Genomic DNA, 22,838 nt, shown 5'->3' with positions numbered 1-22,838 from the left:
AAGTGAACAACTCCAAGACATTTTTTGCTCTCTATGACTTTCCTTGTGGGAATTGAAAACAATTTTGTTTGCCAACAACACATTTTTTGCAAACTTGGGAAGGAATGACAATTTGAGAAAGACCAATAACCATATATTCCTATTGAAGAGTCTTTAACCCACCAAAATTCAAGTGACCATAGTAAAAATGCCAAAGCCATAATGGGTCTTTTACTTCAGTCATCAAGCAGGATTGAGCAATTTCAATCTTTAATGGAAATAGCCTATTTGAATTCATTTGAATAATTGTAATGGATCCTTTGCTAGGATCATAGATTTCATATGCACCCTTGTGAATGGTTATTTTATAACCCTTTTCTAGTAACTAGCCCAATGTTCAACAAATTGCATTTCAAGTTAGAACATAAAAAAGATAGGAAATTGCTTCTACAAAACCATTCTTGGTTTTTATATTAATATCACCCTTTCCTATTACATTCACAGTAGAAAAATCACCAAAACTTATGTAGAATGAAAAACTTCATCCAAATAAGAAAAAGAACACTTACTTCCACACATTTGGTTACTACAGCCTATATTTATATATTACACATTTGACTGAGGTTCTTGATTAATTTAAACTATCATTAGTAGAGTTTCGTTTTCACTTTGTTCTTTTCTATAAAATTCAATTTCTCTCCCTTTTCTTTGTTGTTAGGCAATTTAGTATAACATTCAAAATGATAATGACCAAGTTTATGTCATCTAAAGCATTCTACCTTAGATTTGTTAATATATTGATCTTGTCCTCTACCTTTGCCTTGATCATCATCAACTATGAATTGTCTGCTTCGATCTCCCATTCCTCAACCTCAACCTCAACCTCTTCCTTTAGAATTTAAGAAAGAATTAAAGATAGAAGCCTTTAGAGCTTGTTCCTTTGTTGTTGAATTTTAGTTCATCTTCTATTTGTAGACAAAGAGGTTTACAGTTCATCAAGGGAGAGTGCATCTATGTTTTTAGATTCTTCAATTGAACATACAAAATAATCAAATTTTGGTGACAAGGAACGTAATATCTTCTCTATGATTGCAACATCTTTCATCTTCTCACATGGAATCTCATGTTGTTGGCTATCCCTATCGTTCTTACACAATAACTGGTAACAAATTCTCCATCATTCATTTGTAAAGTCTCAAAATCCCTTCTCAAGACTTGAAGTTATGCACGCTTCACCCTAGCAAAGCCTTGATATATTTTCTTCACTAAATCCCAAATATCCTCGGAAGTTTCTTTGTGAAGAATAATTTCTAGGATTGATCGATCAATGGCTTGGAACAAATAATTTTTTGCCTTCAAATCTTTCAACTTTAATCTCTCTAACTCCTTTTGTTTTTGTATCTATAAGTACCTCTTCATCTTCTGGTGTTGCTACACCAAATTTAACAACATTCCAATATTTTTTGGACCTTAAGGAATTTTCTATTAGCATACTCCAATGGTCATAGTAACCATCAAAACATGGTATGGTTGACTACGTGAAATATTCAGAAGCTATTTATGTTGTGTTTCATAGAAAAAAAGCTCATTCTTTTAATTTTTGGAAGTTGGCTCTAATATTGTTGATTAACTTAAATAAGAGAGAGAGATATTGAAAAGAACACTATTCGCACATTTTTTTATTCAAATGTTTAAGCCTTTATATAGACAAATACAAAACATGTACTTCCTAAAATTTAGACCACTTCTCCATAAACTCCTAAAGCTTTTGACGCCATGTTCTTCATAAATTCCTAGAACCTAGGACACCATGTTCTCCATAAACTCCTAAAACATTGGATACCATATTCTTTATAAAATCATATACATTCGCACACCATGTTCTCCTTTAATTCCTAAAAATTAGGACATTTTGCAAATAAACAAAATACTAATTATTTTAATAGCCCATATCAAATTGTCCTACAAAATGTTCCACCAATTTCTAAGGTTTACAAGATTCCCTAACAAAATTATGTATGAAAATCTAACTCTTTGTAACTTAATAACAGTAAATTTGTCATTCTAGCAAACCTTGGTTTAGAATCTTTTAGCTTATAATTAGGACAAAAGCTTTTATTAAGTAAATTACAATTAAGGATTATTAAAAAAGGAATAAGTCTTTTGGCCATTTTAAACTAGTGCTGATCAATCTTTCAATTTTTCTTTGATTTTTCACTAACTACGGATATAAAGTTTCAAATGTAAAGTATGAATGATGACGATGAATAATACTCCCTTTTTTTATATTACAATTTCATCCTCAATTAAAGTTGAAAGTAGGGTTACAGAGAAAAATAATAGGAGCTACAAATCATTTTTTGTATAAGTAAAATTATACATAAAAATAAATACTGCAGTTTGTACTTAGATAATGTAACTATTTATTTATTCTCTCAATTTAAATTCAAGAAATCAAATACTAGTATTTTAATTTGTGTAAATAATTCTGTATAATTTATTTGTACATATATTATTACTCTTATTATATTTTTTGGTCTAAATTTAAAAATATACAAATAACTAAAATAAAAAATTATATAAAACACTAAGCCACAACAAACTGGTACAAATACAAAAATTAGCAAAATATTTGGCTATAGATTCAAGGCACGAGATTTTGGAAATGGCTCTTGTACATACACATGAATAGAAAAGAAATTTAAGAAATCCGGCAGCATTTACAAGAAGAAACTTAGATTATAATTTATAATCAGCTAATACAACAGTTGAAAGAAAAAATCTTCATAAAATCTCAACTAAAACACAAGAAGAAATATGTTAAGTCTTTTTGATAATTATATCTACTGTCCATTCCTAAAATCATTTAAACTTTTTTTTTTTAAGTAAATATATGCATTAAAGAAACCCCTTTTTTCTAAGTAAATATATACGTTAAAAAAGGCCAAAAGAAAAGGGCACAAATACTATCTAAACTCATCCCAAAAGGGTAGCAATTGACAAAAAAAAAAAAAAACACTCTAAGTTCAAGTCGGCACAAGCCCACAGGCTAACATCTCACAATTACAAACCATAAACAAAAACTGCCTAAATAATAGAGAACATACTAGAGATAACAATCTGAACTTGAAAAAAAGTATGACACCAGCTCAACCAGCCATGGCAGGACGCCAAAGACAGCAAACATTGCCCAACCATCAGTATCAAGCAGCCGACGGTACACGCCTTAAATAGAAAAGCAGCAACCCAACCACCAGGTGCAATACCACAGAAACGGACACTTGTGCAGCCATTTCAGTTAAAAAACAACTTGCTGGACCCTCTACACAAAAAAACCACCCATGAATTAACACTGCAGAACAGCTCCTAGAGTGTGACTGGAAATGACACACCCAATCGGGAGAGAAGAATCAACCACCCACAGGCTTTAAGAGAAAAGCATCCAACTATTTCTGGAAAAAATCCATCTACAGAAACTGGCAGCAGAAATTACAATTTCAATAGCAGCAATGCATCCAAAAACGCCAATACACCCAATGCAACCCGCACTGAAACTTCCAAGGTGGAACTGACCAAAGATTAGAAATTGAACATGCAAAAAAATACATAATTAGCAAAAAAAGGCAGCCACGTCCAAAGAGGTGAAGCCTTAGCATTTGAAGATGCAGTTCAACAGGCCCCAATTGCAAGCAATGGCTTTATTGGCATTAGAAGGCGACAAGTTTGAGAGGTCAGCCCCTGTGTCTCTTACCAGTCTTATCATATCCACAATTCTATCTTTGGGCAGCTAAAGGTAAGTGAAAATCCTGTTGTTTCTTTCCTTCCAAATGGTGTGAATAGTGGTCTCCAGACTTAGCTTGCCCATCAAGAATTTTAATTGACTTCCTTTCCAATCCAAAGAAATTCCTTTCATAAAAGAGCTCCAGTTTTGCCATTATAGCTCAAGAGACTTTTCCCAAAGATGGTCTTCCAGATATAACTGCTATATTCACATTGAAAAAAAAGATGGTTTATGTCCACATCGTAGCAATAACATAACAAGCATTTAGCATTATTTGTGAGACCAAATTTGACAAGTTTGTTTCCAGTCATAAGTCTTTGCTTAATTGCCAGTTAGAGGACAATGGTGTGTCTAGGAATGTGCTTTTAGTGGCACAAAAGTTCAGCCCACTTGACCTCTCTTTTCTTAACCTCACCTCGCTCCAAGAAACCCTAGACCCTAAACCCTAAACCCAAAAATTATATAAACTTATATCTTCCTTTCTTTCGATTCTTGCTCCAATGCAAATTTCTAGACTAACAGGAAAGAAATAATGTATATATTAATATAAAGCCATATGAACCTACCACATATGTTAAATATTGGATTCTTTTTAAGTCTCTTTGTTTTGATGCATGGAAAAAGAAGAGAAATGAATGCTGAAAGTTCCTCATCTGGCTAAAAGATTACTGATTGTATTCATAATTAATAGATCCATCTTTAAAATTATTTGCTACATTCCACAATAAGCTAGGCTCAATACATAGGATTTTTTCATTACCCGTTATATTTATTTCTCCTTTTTGACATTAACTAGGAAGGACAGGAACTTGCAGTCTTTCAGCTGCAACAACAAGACAAAAAGATAATTAGCGTCTAGTTGATGTGAAAAGATAAACCAAAAATATCAACTGAAATAGATTTAGAACTTGGCTCTGATATTTGACCTTGGACAGAAATGACTTTGCAAGTTCCAATAAATCAATGCAAGGAAACTTGCAGCATGCAGGCACAAACTTCCCATTTTGATAGGATGCCGAGAAATGATAAGCTGCTTGGCCAGGAGAGAGCTTTGCAAGAGAAAGGACGACTCCAGAATTGCTTTATAAATAAATGAAAAGCAAGAAATAAGCTTGATACCAGATATATGTTACCAAATTTTGCAGAGGAACAATCAAAATATTTCGGGCCGTTTGGTTGAGGGTTTTATAAATATTCAACAAGGTAATCTCAGGCTCTTTTTCACCCATCACGCACACCCTTCTAAGTCTGAGCTTGAAATAGGGAAACTTCAAAATCATTTGTCCTTAGTCACAAAATGTTCTTATTTTTAATATCTCGACTCATGAGGCAACCTAATGATTTACTTTGAAACTCAGCTTAGCAGCACAAGTAATATAACCAGAAAGGCTAACCATCAATTTCTCAAATTTAGAATACTGTTTCAAACTGATGAATAGATTATAAAATTTAAATTCAATGTATTAATATATATCTCTTGCGTGTGGAAAGAATTTATTATTTATAAGCTATGAAGAACATTATGAAATCATGAAACCACAGTTATCCACGCAAACTTTCTTTAGATTCTCCAGAATTTATTATTTATAAGGGAGCAGCCACATGCTGAACAACTTTTTCAACAATGAAAACATAAATTTCGACCATATTTCATGTATATTTGCCTATCTTTTAGGTCTTAAAAGGCATATGTGAACCAAAGCAACGAAAATCAAATAGGCACACCAACAGAACAAGACACAATAGTGGGTGATTAGAACTGAAATAAAGATAAAGAGATGATTATAACAACTTTTGTGAGTCTGTTGTTAACATCTAGTCCACTGCTTATGTCCTTTTGAGAGTCTATTGTAGATATCTGATCCTGTGCTGTAACTCTTTTTATAATCAATACATGCATTTTGTTTTCTATAAAAAAAAAGTTATAACTTTTGACAAAGACAAGATCACCAAATAGAATCATCATACACCAAAGATTCGTTAACTACAGAAATATTCAAAAGCACACAAATTTCATAATTCAGACATTCATTCATGTAGACACTTAATTCATATTACGTTATAAATGCAAAAAACCACAACAGAGGCTCATTCTGGCTCCCATCTCTGAATTCATATTACGTTTAAAAACATCAATTCACAATGAAGGAAAGCAGAAGCAGAACAATAAAGATGGAAACAAAAGGCCTCCCATCTCTGAACTCAACACAGGGAACTTGAGCCACAATAATGCTTCACAAACCACAAACAAAAGAGCCTTATTCTGGAGATTTCATTGAAGTTTGCTCAGTATCCTTTCCAGAACTCTGATTATTCTGTAAAAATAAAACACAACACAATGAAAGTGAGCACATCAAATGCAGGAAAATGTCATTTTAAATTTTAAAATGATGAACTATAGTTTGGTAAAGAGAAAAAAATGTGAAGATTAAAAAAAAAAAAAAACACGTTTCCATAATCATGATGTTTTATGATTGTACTAGTAAATATAACAAGGTAGCCTCCAATGACCTTCACGCTACAGAGTTATTGACTACTTCCAAGGTAATGTTACTAGAAAGGAAAGTTAATGATAAGGTCATGAGGATGCATGGATTTATTCTCAAGAAACAATGATTAGAAGAAAGTATAGTTTTCAAATTAAATTCATCAAAGATTCAAGAGTTAGTGGAATGAGAAAATACAAAGATAAGAAACTGTTAAATGAATATGTACCACTTTTTTCTGTGTAGAAATTGTATAGTAGTATTAACGTCACCCTCCCAGCATCCAAATTCGTCATCAGATTGTTGCTTTACTTTTCGTAAACTTGGTACACTTAAGACTCCTTCAGAGAAAGTCTTCATATTGTGGCATTTGCAGACGATTAATTCTTCCAAAGCTGGAAATTTGAAGACGTAATTCCCAGAGCAAAAGCTTGTGAGATTTTTTAAATTTTCAAGTGACAACAACTTTAATTTGTCAAAAACAATTTCCTCGCCTTTTGTACCCTCCTCACTTGATACTACTTTTGCCATCATTCTACATTGTGTCAATCTCATTTGTTCAAGTCGCACCAAACTTTTGGCTGTTGAAGATGATACTAAGTATATCAATCCATCACAATACCAGACTTGAAGAGTTATTAGATTTTCAAAAGTAGCTGAAGCCGGCACTATACTAATCAAATTGTGGCAAAAATTTACATCTAACATTTCAAGATTTTGAAGAATTGAGTCCAGATGAGACTTTTCTTTCCACATGTACTTCAAATTGAAAAGGCCCCAAAGCTCTAGGCTTTTTATTTGTATGAGCATGCTTACATGTTTCTCGTCTTTTTCACATGAGAATATCTCTTTATATGAACTTGATTGTATTATTAGTTTTATGAGATTGTTAAACCTCTTAAGGACTTCAATTGGAATGTTAGATGATTCATCCTTAATGATCTCAAGAATTTTCACTTCGGAATGTTTTGGAAGCTGGTCTTGCCATATAAGTGAAACGTCTTTTCCACTTAGTGTCAATTTGTCCGACTCAGAGTTATCCTAATGATTGATCAAATAAATTATACAAAAGTTAATGTTTTCTTCAACATTTCTGACACTACTATTTTAACAGGAAGTAAGGAGAAAAAAAATTATGAATGTAGACAACTAATATGTCATCCTAATATCAGTTATATTATTCAGCTTTCATTTGTTTGTTGAGGAGTTAAGAATCCATAAGAGAGAATCCATCATGTAAAATTAAAATCTTGTAAAAATATTTTTTCTATAAAAAACTTTTCAATTATTTTGTAGAACAAGAATTCAACTTTGAAGTTGACTAAGAAAATCAAAGAAAAGCAATTTTAAACTAAATGCATACCTCTTTTTCATGTAGTCGTTGTATAGTTGCATTTAGGTCACCCTCCCAAATCCATTCGTCTTTCTCCCACCTATTTTGTTGAATTTTCTGTAAACTTGGTGTGTTTAAGTTTCCTACAGAGAAAGTCTTCATCTTAGGACAACCAGGCACAGTTAATTCTTCCAAAGATGGGAATTTCAATGTATAATTCCCAGAGCAGAAGCATATGAGGCTTTTTAAGTATTTAAGTGACAACAACTTCAGTTGGACAAAAACAATTTCATCTTCTGCTACTTCATCTGTCTTATTTGATACTATTTCTGTTATTAATCTGCAACTTTCAATTTTCATTTCTCTCAACTGCACCAAATTTTTTGCCATTGCAGGTGTGAGTAAGTTCATCAATCCATAACACGAATGTACATTCAAAACTGTTAGATTCTCAAAAGATGCTGAGGATGGCAGAACATTTATCATTCTATCACAATTATCTACTTCTAGAACCTCAAGATTTTGAAGAAGAGAGTCTAGTTTGGAGCCTTTTCCCCAAAGGTACTTTGCATCAGAAAGATTACTCAACTCCAAACTTTTTATGTCTATCAAGATTTTTGTATGTTTCTCATCCTCTCCGCATGTAAATATCTCTTCATATGAACAGTCACTCAGTATGAGGTTTTCCAGCTTAACCGATCTCTGAAGGATGCCAACTGAAATATTGGTAGATCTATCTTGTTTGATCTCAATTGTACATCTACCAAAGTTTTCTGGAAACTGATGCAGCAATGTTATCATGTCATCCACTCTGCTTAGGGTTAATTTCTCCAAATTGAGGTTAATCTGCAAACAAATTGGACAAAATAAAGCTAAAGTTGAAGTTCTCAAACAATTTGACCAAAAAATATTGTATTTTATTTAAGCAGAAATAGAATATGAAAATATTTTGAATCAATGCACAGGTAAAGTGACTCATACTGAAGGCAAACAACATTGGCAAAAGATTAAGACATAAATATTTTTCATGTTACTTTTATTTTCTGAAAAGTAAAAGTGAAAAAGAAAGGCACTCACCTTTTCCACAAAGAAAAGGGACTGTTTCTCCCAAATATCATGTTGGCCCTGCTTATTATGATGGAGGCTCATATATTCTGAAGTGAATATTTTTATTTTGTCACAATTACGCATCTCCAACTTCTTTAACACCGGCCATTCAGAAGTGTATAGTCCAGTATAGAAAGTTGCAAGTTCTAGCAAATTTTTCAGTTTTAGGAAGGTTACTCGTGGAAATACAAATGTCTTGTTTGCTTCTACTCCTTTTGCAATAATCTCCTTCAACACACTACAATTGCATATCTCAATATGTTCAAGCTGCTCAAAGCTTTTCACCATGGAAGATGGAAAGACATATTTTAGTTTTTCACAGCTGTTTACAATCAAGCGTGTCAAGTTTCGATAGCAAGAAGAAATTGCCACAAGTTGACTATCCCAGAGTATTTCACAATTAACCAAACGCAGTTTTAAAACCTCCAAATTGGGGACAACAACCTGCATTCAAATTTTCTTTTTTTTTGTAAAATATTACTAAAAACATTCCAGAATCTTAGAAATACCAAGTTTTTATTTTATTCTTTATTCATTTTCAAAAAGAAATTCAAAATAATTTATCTAATAGATTTTAATTTTCTTGGACTATGCATTATATACCTCAATTAAATTTACCCAGTTTTGCGTTCATGTCTCTCTTTTGAAGAAAAGAAACCCTATAACATTGGTTAACCGCTCAGATGCTCACAGTATAAAATAATGAAAAACAGAATTATAATTTTGTATATAACATGATGCTGTAAAATCATAATTAAAACCTTTTTTTTTTTTTGGATGGATGGAAAATATGTAAATAAATAATGCAGAACAGGTCTCAATAGGATAAACTGCAAATCAGATTGATCAACAAATTCTAACTACAATGTTAAAAGGTGCGTAATTGAAGAAGAAAGTGACTATCAAAAATGTTATTTTTGATATATAACAAAGATAAAGAAAAGACTTGTACCTTATATTCGGAAGTAGATATGTCTAGTCTACCACAATTACACACCTCCAACTCCTTTAACATGGGCCAATTTGAAATGTGATTACTATGGTAGAAAGTTGTAAGCTCTGGCAATTCTTCGAGTCTCAAAAAGGTTACCCTTGGAAAGATAAATGTAGTAGTACCCTTTGTTTCTTCTTTGGCAACAATCTCCTTTAATTCTTTACAATATCTTATCTCAAGGTGTTGAAGCTGCTCAAAGCTTTTGATTATAGATGATAGAAATACAAATTTTAGTTTTTGACAGCCATCCACAATCAATCTTTTCAAATTCTGATAGCAACAAGAGGTTGTTGGAAGTTTGTTGTCCCAAATTTTCTCAGAATAAATTGCTCCAAAGTTTAAGGCTTCCAAACTAGGGAAAACAACCTGCTCAAAATTTAATGCTATTTCAATGTTTCCTCAGATTAAGTAGAGAAACAAAAGTTGTAATTCATTCATTTATATATTAAGACATGCCATTAATGTTATAAAAAACTCTCTCTTGTCACTGGGCTTGAAGATATATTCTTAAGTATCTTTCTTCCTCCCTAACACATACAAAATTTAATGTACCTGCCCATATACTAAAATTCTAATCTGAATCATTTTTTTTTTAATAATTTGAACCTAAAAAACAAAATAGCATAAAACTTGAAATGAAGTACATTTAAAGATATTCAAATATAGAAATATAATAAATTAAGATAAGACTATCATAAATCATACCTTTTTGTGAAAAAATGGCATGACAATATCAATTTGCTCATCTTCGGAATTGATATCATTGGACTCCAAATTATTTGTCAATTCTTTCTGTGATGCTGAAAATGTATTTGCATTTGAGTAGAAGCTCGCAATCCTTGGAAGATCAATCAAAGTCAAGAAGCATAATTGACAAAATTCAAACTTATCAATTTCTTCATTCTTGTTTGCTCTATTTTTACTTGCAACGGCAATAATCTCAGTCAAATTCTCGCAATCTTCCACCCTAATTTTTTGAAGTTGTGGAAGGCTTCTGCTAGCATTAGAGAATGAGAAAATATTTTCCAACTTATCACAGCTTTTCACTTTTATAAATTTTAAGTTGTAGAAAGACTTTGTTGAGGGTTGACCATAACATATCTTTTCCAAGTTAATCAAGTTGAAAAAAATCAGAGATTCCAAGAGTGGAAAGACATCATGAGGTATGCACTTTGTTGAGTCAACAATGCACAAGATGTTAGGATTATTATGGACATAGAGATATTTTAATTGAGAAAAACCTTTCTTGTCTAATTCAGAGAGATCATTCTTGATACCCTGCAATTTGTCTAAGCATAAGAATTCAACATTCAATAAGAACTGCAATTCCTCTTGCCAGATAAAAGAACTAAGATTCAGTTTCAGCGTTCTTAAAGCAGCAGCCTTATTTAATGAACACCTTTCAACCTCCATGGACTTCCCATGATCATCAAATATGTAGGACCCACCAAAATAAGTAGCGCTATTTCCAATTGATATATTGTACCTTTCCAACTTTTTGGAGAAGAAGTCTTTTGGCAAAATTTGATCATCTAAAATATCTATTTCTAAAGTTGTCAATCGAGACAAATGCTGTAACTCCTCAAGCATTTCCACCTTCCACAAAATAGAGCATTCGCTCATATACAATTCTTCCAATTGGAATAAGCTTGATATAACATTTGGTGCTATAACCTCTAGTTTCCAACAATAACTTAAATCCAATAACCTTAATTGAGTCAATTTACCAATTTCTCCCGCCAACTGTATAATCTGACAACACCGCAAGCTAAGAATCTTTAGATTTCTCAACTCTCCAAGGATTGCTATATCTGAAAATGTGCCATAATTCAAACATAATGTTTGAAGATTTATGAGAAGAGCAAGAGATGTTGGCAAGGACAATACGTTCAGGTCAAATAAACTTAGAACCTTAAGGTTTCCCATCCCCACAAAAATATCTTCAGGGATTTTAAAAAAACCCTTCATCCTCATACTAAAAAATTCAAGTTTTGGACAATCCAAACCTTGAGACCAAATCTCACCAATCATATTACAATCAGCTAGTGAGATTTTAGTGCATTTTTTCAATTGCTCTGTATTTGACCATTCCGTCACCATGTCATTACGCTCCGTAAATATGTGATGATCTTTATATGCAATTGTTATGGCAACTGAACGAATAACATCATGCATGGAAAACCATTCACTGGTTGAACCATCAAGCAACAAACAAGAATCCTTGAGTTCACAGACAAGACTTTCTAGCTTATTCCGTGCTTGTTCCATAGAAAGGTTAGCTCCTTCCAGTATATTTAAACCCATAATGAGTTTGAACAAGTCTGAAATGGTAGCATTATTTACCATTAGGCTACAAATTAACAAAGTTTTCTTGAGCTCGTCACGTTCTAGATAATTGTAACTCAATGATATCTTTAGATATTCTTTTTCTAGCAAGCCTGCGAACTTTGTTGGAGAAGGAATTCTTAGTTCTCGCAGGGCATCTTTCCATTGAAATTGATGTCTCCTGTTTCTTAATGCTCTTGCTACGGTAGTAATGACAATTGGCACACCCCAACATTCGTTACATACATCATTCGGCAGAGAATTCAGCTTATTTGTTTGTTCAACAACATCACCTGCAAGCAGACCCTGGATTGTAAATCAAGAGGCAGCGATATGTATTCTATATGCTTCAAACATGATAAAGCTGATCCCATTTGAATACTGAAATTTTTTAGATAATAAATTCTTTATTATAGATCATGCATTTAAAGCAAGTATTAATAGCATTTCTGGTATGTGCTTCGAATTTAAAAACAAAAGGAATTTAAATAATATTAGTTAATGAAATACTAAAAAGGAGAAGTTTAATTAATCTACTAGTACACTAAATTTGTATTCAATTTCAAAAAACTTATTTTTAAAACTTATTTATATATATATATATAGCAGCAAGTAGAAATTAATCTGAATGAATATACATTTTTTCCATAGATCCAGAGAAGAAAAGACTACAATATGAAACAATTCTCTGCTTACCTGCCATCTTCTTAAACAAGCTCCAAGCTTCTTCTTTCTCTAGGACCCCCATCAAGAAATTATTCTTAGAATCCATACTCCATAATACATGAAGATCTCTTGCTGTCAGCAATAATTTACATCCCCCACGGTCATCTCCACAAGGAATACCAAGAGCCTGCAAATCTAATTGTACCCATATATTATCTAAAATTACAAGCACTTTTTTATCATTCTTCAGTCTCGCATACAACTTGCTCACTCGTTCAGCCTCTGTATCAAATTTAACACCTAACTGATTCGCGAGTTCATCTTGAATCTTTTTAGTATCTGGATTATCAGATACCTCTACGAAAACCACCTCATCCAAGAGCTGTTTTTTCTTGGCTTGATGACCAACTTCTTTGCCCAGTGTGGTTTTACCAATTCCACCCATCCCATAAACCCCAATAATTCCCACCTCAGGATCGTCTAATGCCTTCACCACATCATTGAAAATTGACTTTCTTGATTCAAATTCCCCATAATCTTTGTTAGCGAGCCGAATGTCTTCATGAGTGATAGGAAGAGAAACTTCAGCAAATGTTTCTTTTTCCTGAAGCAGTTCAGTTAAGCGTTCATCTTTTTCCATGCTTTCCTGCTATTTTTGTAGCAAGAGATCAAGTTGAAACAACTGCTGTTTGATTTCTCTTGAATCAACTTGTCCGTTTCTTCGATCATGGAATCCACATCCCCTGCCAGTCCTTAACAATCTGTTTGATCATTTCCACATTATTTTCAGCAGCAACAACCTTAGCCTTTACCTCATCTCTTGCATCCTTCAGCCTTCCAGCTTCTTTTTCAAGATTGTCAAAGTTGCTTTTGTAATTGTACAAGTACATAAACTGACGCCCGATCGGAGCACTTAAGCACTTTCCAACTTCTATAAAAGAATTCCCAGCAGTTTCTTCCATTCTCAAGTAGAAGGAAAGATTTGGTATCAGACAGATTAGAAGGAAAAATGAAAAGTAAAGAGTACTCAAAGATCGAAACAAGAGACGGTCAAAGAGACACAGGACATTTGTAGTATTGATTGGTACAAAACCCAAGGTAATTTTAATTAAATTACTCTAAATCAGATAGAGATGAACGGCTAAAATTGTTTTCTTAGTGGGTAATTATTTCCCACCCAAAGTGTGGTGTAAAAAACCTTTTTCACCCTTGCTTAGCATTAATAACATTTTCCCACCCTAATACTCACTCCGTTAACGAAAAAATTACAATTAAAGGGTGAACATGTAATTTTGTTTTGATTAAAATCCCTATTATCCAACCGAAGCCGCAGATATTTTTAGATTTCCTATATGGGTGATAGCTTCAGCCTCTCTTCTCCAAGTCCTCTTTTTTTTTTTTCTCTCTCTCGTTTCAAACTTCTCTTCTACTGGATTCTTCTTCTCTTTTTCTTCTTCCATTTCTCTATTTTGATTTTCTTCATATCTGGGTTTTCCTTGGTTCATTAACCCTAATCTAAGCTCTACAAAAATAAGTTGTATCCTGTCGATTCGTGGCTAATGTTACAAGTTTTCAAAGATGGTTATGGTGGACAGTAGACGATGTCAGAAGAGGCCGTAACAAACTCTTCAACGGTGACAAGAAGACATGAATATATATACATAGTCGGCTTCTAGGTGAGTTTTCCTCTCTTGAATGTGGTTGAATATCTTTGCCTCTTTGTAATGTTAACCTCTTCTGGGTGAGTTTCTTCAAAGATGCGTTTGGAAGTTAAACTTAATTCATTTGTACTTTTAAATACCTTTGCCTCTGTGTAATGTTAGCCAAAATAGACAAAACATTTTTTAGAGCAATGAAAGAATTTGTTGGACAATATTCCGCTGGAAGAACACATATATTGACCGAAATACAAGTAATTTGTGTGCTATTTCAAGTTTTATCAATTTTCTTGTTGAAATGGCTTATGGAAATTCGTTTTGAAATTTAATTAACACTTAGTTGATATCTCCTTGAGACTGATTTACAAGACATGCTATAGTATTTATTAATATGTTGAGCTATGTAATGCAAGATGCCTTAACCACTGGAAATAATCTATATGCTACTAGAATTACAACTGTTGCTCACAGAAATTCTATGGTGTATGCATTAAGTTTGCTAGTACACCTGATAGCATAATAATTAGTTTTTGTTTCCTTGCATGCAGGGTCTCACCGGGAGAAGAGGCTGCTGATGAATGAGATTATGACAGGTTTAGCGGATACACGGTCAGTGGTGTCAAAAATGACATGCGCTTTATTGGAAGATAGTGAGTGGTATCGGACTAATTATAGCATGTTAGATCATCTCCAGTGGGGTTGCAACCAAAGAACTAACTTTGTTACCTCCCCTTGCAATTTATAGAAGGGTGCCTACCATTGCAACACAACTCAGTTATTTGGATGTACATATAAAAGGGAGGCAGAGGGATACTGCCCAATTTTAAGTTATAGTGATGACCTCCCCCAATGGGCTCGTTATTTTTCACAGGCTAGCAAAGGTTTGTTCTTCTTTTGCGTTCAATTTTTTTTTTAAATTTTTCTCTGTTATGTTTTTTAGGCATTTGTATACTTATTAAATATCTTGACATTCTAACCTGTTTAGGTTGCTTAAATATTGTTATTTGTAGCGTGGTATTTGGAAAATATATAACATGTATTTGATAGAAAGGGTTACCTCTTCTACAACAATTACAGTCTGTTCATTTTGTGATCTCTTAGGTATTTTATCATGGATATTAAGCATTCATTGCTTGTTTGTCCTGTTCAAATATTGTTTGTAGTTATTATACGGTATCAATATGTTGTTTTTATTACTTACAATCTTATATGCATTAATGTTCTAGAATTTAGATGGTTGCAATATCTTACAGCGTATAGATCTCATTTCATGAGTTTATTTTGCCCTTGTGTTAGCCTGTTCTTTATGATTGTTGCAGGTGGTCAATCCTCATATGATTTGAAATGAGACAAACTTACAAATGCTCCTTGTAATAGAGATAAACTTACAAAATATTCTCTTCATACTGAGACAAACTTACAAAATGCTCCTTGTAATTGAGATAAACTGGCAAAATATTCTCTTCATACTGAGACAAACTTACAAAATGCTCCTTGTATTATTTCATAGATTCAATATGGATTTTGTTTTCTTTTCCTGGAATTGAGAATTGATATAATATATCTGTTTTAAAGTTTTTTATTTTTTAAACTGAAATTCTTCTAAAGTAGTTGTTGACAATTCAAACATTAAACTCATTATATTAACATGAAAATACAAGAAATTGGAATGATTGTGTAACTTTTTATTCTATGAATGAAGGATATTTAAGTCATTATATTAATTATATAAAAGCATTAAGTAAATAAGGAGTTACTAATAAAATTGGGGAAGTCAGATAAGTAATTCTGTACTAATAAAAATTTTAAATTACAAGAAGTCAATCCAAAAGGGTATTATAGTAATTGAATACTTTAATGTATTGTTTCTGTTAACAGAGTTACTATTTGGTTGGGAAAATGTTATTAATGCTAATTAAGGGTGGAATATGGTTTTTGCACCGAACCTTGGGTGGGAACATTGAATTACTCGTTGTTAGTCAACAAAAAGATGCAAAGAACGCGACATGCCAGCAACTTTATGCATTATTCGGCGGCTAAACTATAATGATTACTGCAATGAAAAGAAATTCACCAAAAAGAATTTCAGCTTTTTAATTTGGGGGGAAATTTTGTTTAAGTAGTATTTTATGTTTAATTTTTATTTAATTTTATATATAAATAATAATATATTATTATATAATTAAATAGTCAAAAATTAAAAAAAACTTAATACTTAATTATAAAATATATATATAATTTTATTGATTTTATTTTCTTTTGTGATAGTATGAAATAATTTTCACAATCCAATTTCTAAATCTTTACCATTCATTATCGTAGAGCGTTAAGTCAAAAGAAGCGGTTTACGAAAAAGAAATAAGCAAAAAGCTTTCGAATTTACAATTGCGGTACCTAACATGCTAGAAATAAGATTAAGAGTGATAAATTATCAAAAGCTCAAGGAAATTAAAAAAATTTACAATTTTTTTAGCCGCCCATGCAAGTATACTCACCTTTTTTTAATTTTTTATCAAACATTTATATCACAAATTTTAACATAATATCAAGAGTACTCTTTATATAAATTTTAAAAACACAAATTTCAATCAACTCTAGATCAACAATAGCAACTGCTTTATAAAGATCTTGTATAAAATTCATCTTAATTTATATTAGTGTTGATCTAAACCGCAAATCTTATGTATTTTTTCTTTTGTTTTACAATTAAAAAGTAAAAATGTAAAGTAGACAAAGTATGTGATTTGACTGAAAAACGAGATTTTATTGATAAAAGTTTTTTTTTGTCAATTAAAATAGTTAGAGTATTGATAATTCAACTGGAAAAATTGATTAGCTTGGGTGGAATGTTTGTTTATGATATGCTTGGAGTAAAAATTGTGTGGAAATCGTATTTGGTGAAGATTGAAGGGTAGGCGAGCCCTGCCTAGGCCAGGTTAGTGTAGGCATGCCTCGCTTAGGCAAGGTTAGTCTAAACGTGCTTCACCTAAGCTAATTTTCAATTTAATTTAAGAAATGTAATTTTCCAATTATAATTCCCAATTTTATTTATGTTTTAGATTTGCTTTTAGTTCAAAATAGGAAAAGTTCCATTTATTATTCAATTTAGAGGACAATGAGTTATAGGAGATGCAATGTTATAAGATATATTAGTAGGGATGAAAAAGGGATTTACATTGACACATGTGTTAATTTCAAAAGATTTATTGTGAAAGCTATTATCATCTCAAAATCGATCAAACTCAATCACATGTCTATATATTTATCCCTACCAAAGCATTGGTGAGCAAAAGGTCGCATGAGATTCGAGATGATAATGATACTAAGTATGTAATGTTGGTAGTAAAAAGAAAACAAGGATTGATACAACTTTATGTCACAAAGAGTCATATCAAAGAAAGAGACAACTATAAGAAGAACAAATTAATAAGAAAAGGAGGATTATCCCATATACGATTGGGCACAACCATACAGTTTCCAAAAGTATGACATGAATCATGATGATGATGTTAATGAGGATGCTAATGATGATTATGATACTAAGAATTATGATGATGATGTTAAGGGTAATGATGATGATCAATTTGCGAGGTTTGTGGATGTTAATAAGATATATGATGTGTCAATCCAAGACACTAAGATGTATGATATATGAGAAGATGTCAAAAGAAGTCTAATCAATGATCATAATGACGGGGTCGAGTGTGATAGGGGACATCATGGGTCATTTGATCAAAGAGCATATACAAAAAATACTTATGATCCTAATCTATTTCAATGGGTTCCTCAACCTGCGATAGATGTTTAGAATATGGGTATTAATAATCGTGAAACACGAATAGACAAGAATTTAAAAGTAATGGATTTTTATAATTCTAAGGTTAAATTAAAAACATTATTTGAAAGATATGCTTTAGAGACAAGTTTTCAATTCAAAATACCTTACTCTAATAGGGTATGATAGGAGATCAAGTGTGTAGTGGAGAAATGTAAATGGCGAGCATGGGCAACAAGGGACAAGAATGGAGACTTTTGGGTGTTACGGTATATAATCGATGCACACACTTGTCTATGAGATTAAATATTGACATATCATAAAAAAGCTAGTGTTTGAACATTAGAGATAATCCTTAAATCAATATTTTGCTATTGACTACACATATTGACCAAAAGAAATTATCTTCAACATGGTGGTAGGTACAAGATTGACATATCATATACACAAGCATAACATGCCAAGACATATGCAATAATTGTATTACAAGGATCTCTTGAGGAGTTTGCATGCTCTTACTCGAGCATTGTCATAATTTGAAGTTACAAAATCCCAGAATAGTAGCACATACTAACATCGATACGGATAATAAGTTCAAATTTTTATTTATGACATTGGGCTATTCGATAAAGAGGTTTTAACAATTTTGTCATTTGATGATATGCATTAATGTTTCATATTTAAAGGGAAAGTACCTTGGTTTTTTTTTTCATTATTATAACAAAAGGCAATAATAATCAGATTTATCCACTGGCTTTGGTATCGAGGGAAAGGAGGAAATGAAGACATGGACGTCGTTCTTGAGGTACCTACACATATGCATCCTACAACCATTGTGATAGTGACAAACGTTATACCTAATGTCATCCACAGTTTTTATAACCACCAAATTAAGGTAACATGTGTACTCAATACAAAAAAACTAAGTATGTTGAAAGATTATTTTGGAGGGTTACTAAGGCATATCGCCTCCTTGATTTCGATGTTGCCATAACTAAAATTTTTTGAGTAAATTCTAATGTTATAGCCTATTTGGCTAATATCGAATATGAAAGATGAGCTCAAGCTCACGTTGGTGTGCTACAATACAACATTATGACGATTAATATTGTCGAGTTCTTCAATGCTCTATCATAAATTAATCCAATATCCTACTTCGACACATCTTAACAACATTTGAAATTTAACTTCTTCGAACATGGTGATGGAGCAATACTTAATGATTGATAATAATTATTGGTTGTGACAATATATAGCATAAAAATTGGTTTATTGGTTGTATAAGTTGTAGAGTCATACACATACATCGTCTACTCGTTAAAAACTAGTTCTTTGCATACCTAATGCTAGTTGTCAAAATTGATGAGGAAGTAAACCTATTAGACAGAATATAAATAGTAGTGTATCTATGATATCACATAATGATTTAGTAAAAGTTTACCACTTTTTCAACCATTTTCCATGAATGAAATAATTCATTTGGCAACCCTACTGAAAGAATTAATCTATATGTGCAAGCGAATATATGACGAACTGGGTAGACACTGTTGTCCAATTACTCTGTCAAATGTCATGACAAAGGATTTTGAGGTAACCATCAATGCATTGTATTGGAAAATAAAAGAAGTCATATGTTGGAAATCAATAAAGTACTTTTCAGTAATTAAATTAGTGCATACTAGCCACTACCAAGTATCAATGGGTTTTAAAATTCGTCTTTGCTTGTAAGTCATCCAAGGATAACACTCTTTCTATCGTTATTTAATGCATGGTGGTACCATCAAATAAAAATGGTGTACCACTCTGCCTTTATCTCGTCATGTACAAAATTGGGCATAGTTTCCCTTGCAGCATTTGATACATGAAGGGGCACACTTTTTCTCACAAGCATGACCTTTTATGTCTTTATTAGTTCGATAAAATGACTAACCAGTTGCTTTCCTTTTTGTACCAAATAATTGAATGTTGTCTCTTTTGAGCCAATAGGAGCTTTTTTGGCTTTTTTTTTTCAAGAGCATATCCTTTTACTCTTGTTAAGGCACATCCTCCAACTTCGATGAGGGCACATCTTCGTACACATATTGTATACAAGTTATTTTAAGATAGCACATATAAACACATGTAAACATAGAAAGACCTAATCTCTAAACATATGACTTTATTTCTTTCATACACTAGCTCATACGAAAAAATTAGATGTCCACTTGCTTTTACAATCGAGAATACCTCTGATGCATCTCTATGCACATCATTGAGGCTTGCTTATGATGACCCTATTACATCTCCCTGTGCATTAATGAGGACTACTACTAAAGGATTTGCTGCATCTTTTCCTATATCATCGATGTTTGCTAGTAAATGAGTTATTGCATCTAACTACACATCATCGAGGCTTATTAGACTATGGGCTACTATAGACTGTCCTCTGAGACACTACCATAAGAACTGTTGTGAACTAAATGTCGTGCAATGGAGGCCTTTAAAAACTGCTAGAGAGGAAGCATAGGAGGTGCACATTCATATAGAAGGCACTCGTATATGAGAAAAGATTCTGAGGAGCAGAAGGTTAGACAGTTGTACAGGGGGTACCCCTACATGGGAGGTGTTGAAAGTAGAGAGCTAGATACCTGAACATGAGACGATGGCATAAGAAGTTGGGAGAGAGGACTAACACGACCCTAGGAATGGTGACACAAAACTAATAGGGCATACCCAATAAACATTCTCATCGTCATCCAATGCAGTTGCCTCCTCATTTGATAAGGCATCTAGTGCCTCATAAATCCAAACTGCATAATAGATAAAAATTATGGTTAGTATTTACAATCGTATGTATTAATCTAACTAGATGGATTATGCCATGGTTACTTAGAATGTAACTGGGAACCTTATTAATGGGTAATTAAGCAAAAGTGCAACCTTATTTAAGGTTGGTACCTAACGATTAATTAAACAAAGTAGCACTAAGTGTATAAGTATGGCGCTATGTCAAGTGGCTTCTAATCCTAAGAAGTGCCCAAAACATATTATTCAAAACATCTCTCTTTGGGTCATCATTAGTTTATCATTTATAATACTTACTACATCTTTCCTACAAAGCATTATTTGCCCTCGAAATGCATGGGTCTCATGAAATGTATGCACATACTCCTAATAATTGATCCAAAATCCCTGACAAAATGAAAAAAGAATCAATTACTCTGTCTAATAACACAAATTATTTAACCAAATATTGAAATTTATGCATTCTATAAATAGTAAAAGTAGGTGAGGCTCACCAACCTATTACCTTTCGCCTAGACAAGAATTTTCTTACCAAGTGAGACTTGTTATCACCTATTTGTTCACCTATACATCTCACAAAGCCAACTCAAATCAGTCAACTTTTACCACATCACAATCAACAAATCAAGCTTTTAAACGTAAATATTTGTGTTTCTGATAAAAACCTTTCATTTCCAACTAAAAAAAAAAATCAATTTTTTTTAAAGACCCAAAACCTAAATCTAACAAAAAATGCAACAAGTATCTAAATTCATAAATCTTAGGTCATAACACAAAAAAGAACTCACATTTACTAACATTGCAATATCAACCATTATTGAAACATCGAATAAAACTGAATTATCTGACTAAATATTGTCTATCGGTTGTGTTTGAGTGAGCGTGTGATTTTTAGGTGAGCGATTTCTGGGTCATCATCCAATTTTAAGTTGGGTTGGCTGGTTGGAGATGAAATGTTAAGCAAACTTTGACTGGTTATTGAGTAAAATCAACTAGTTCAATTTTTGGAGATGAATGTTGTGTGAACAAAATGTTATCTTAAGTTATAATCTAGGTTCGTGAACGACATAAAACTTCACTTGGTTGTTGAATAAAATCACCTAGGTGAGTTATGGAAAGTAGGATTCTTGGTCATTGCAATTGTTGCTTTGTTATCACAAAAGATTTTTATTGCTCTAACTTACTCTTGATGAAAATTAGAAAGTAATCTTAGTAACCAAACTGCTTGACAAGTTGATGAAGTTACCACAATATATTTTGCTTTCGAAGTTGATAATGCTACAACTTGTTTTTTGAGTTCCAAGAAGAACCGAGGCTAAATAAGTTTCTTCAAGTGTTTTTTCTATCATCCAAACAACTTACACAATCATTGTTAGTAAAACCAATTAATCTAAAATCTGATACTTTTGAGTACCGAATTCCAAATTCAATTGTTCCTACAACATATCTCAAAATTCTCTTGGCATCTCCAAGATGATGCTTTGTTGGATTGTGCATAAATCTGGATACCATGCCAACAAAAAATATAATGTCTAGCCTTGTATGACATAAATAATTTAAACCACCAATAAGACTCCTAAAATAACTTGCATTAACCATTTTAGTACCATTATCAAAATTCAACTTTTCATTCACATTCATGGGTGTAGTTGTCATTTTGCAATTCACCATATTAAATCTTTTCAAAAGATCTATTGTATATTTTCTTTGTGAAATAAAAATTCTATCTTTAACTTGTTTTACCTCAGGACCAAGAAAATAATGAAATAAACCCAAATCTAACATCTCAAATTTTTTTTATCATACCGAACTTAAATTCTCCCACAATAGACTCAAATAATCCCATATATATTATATTATCAACATAAAGACAAACCACCAAAAAATCATTTTATCTTCCTTCTAAAATAGAGAGTTGACTCATTGTCACTTCTTTTAAATTCATTTTCT

General features: G+C 32.3%; 1 protein-coding gene and 1 long non-coding RNA gene across 6 annotated transcripts; one reads left to right on the top strand and one right to left on the bottom strand.

Annotated features, from left to right (window-relative positions):
- Positions 1–2,599: 2,599 nt before the first annotated feature.
- LOC123205080 (probable disease resistance protein At4g27220) lies at positions 2,600–13,747 on the bottom strand. 5 transcript variants are annotated; one of them, XR_006499760.1, is made up of 9 exons: positions 12,702–13,747; positions 10,386–12,298; positions 9,639–10,046; positions 8,657–9,130; positions 7,610–8,425; positions 5,962–6,075; positions 4,687–4,790; positions 4,521–4,583; positions 2,600–3,961 (listed from the first exon to the last, which is right to left on the bottom strand). XR_006499760.1 is itself a non-coding variant. In XM_044621896.1 (7 exons), coding segments are annotated over exons 1-7 (5,034 nt in total). In that variant the 5' UTR covers positions 13,312–13,747; the 3' UTR covers positions 5,772–6,074. The 5 variants fall into 5 exon arrangements, 3 of the variants coding, with proteins under 3 accessions (XP_044477831.1, XP_044477832.1, XP_044477833.1); XR_006499761.1 differs by having other exon boundaries at positions 2,600–3,958; XM_044621896.1 differs by lacking the exons at positions 2,600–3,961; positions 4,521–4,583; positions 4,687–4,790 and adding an exon at positions 6,476–7,287 and having other exon boundaries at positions 5,772–6,075.
- Positions 13,748–13,990: 243 nt separating this feature from the next.
- On the top strand, positions 13,991–15,559 carry LOC123205024. Its single transcript, XR_006499689.1, has 2 exons — positions 13,991–14,347; positions 14,878–15,559. It is a non-coding gene; the product is annotated as an uncharacterized LOC123205024 (long non-coding RNA).
- The last annotated feature ends 7,279 nt before the right edge of the window (positions 15,560–22,838 follow it).

Source organism: Mangifera indica, unplaced genomic scaffold, assembly GCF_011075055.1.
Source record: "Mangifera indica cultivar Alphonso unplaced genomic scaffold, CATAS_Mindica_2.1 Un_0001, whole genome shotgun sequence".
Lineage (NCBI taxonomy): Eukaryota > Viridiplantae > Streptophyta > Magnoliopsida > Sapindales > Anacardiaceae > Mangifera > Mangifera indica.
Note: the sequence above shows the minus strand (reverse complement) of the source record. Positions and strands in the feature narration are given on the sequence as shown.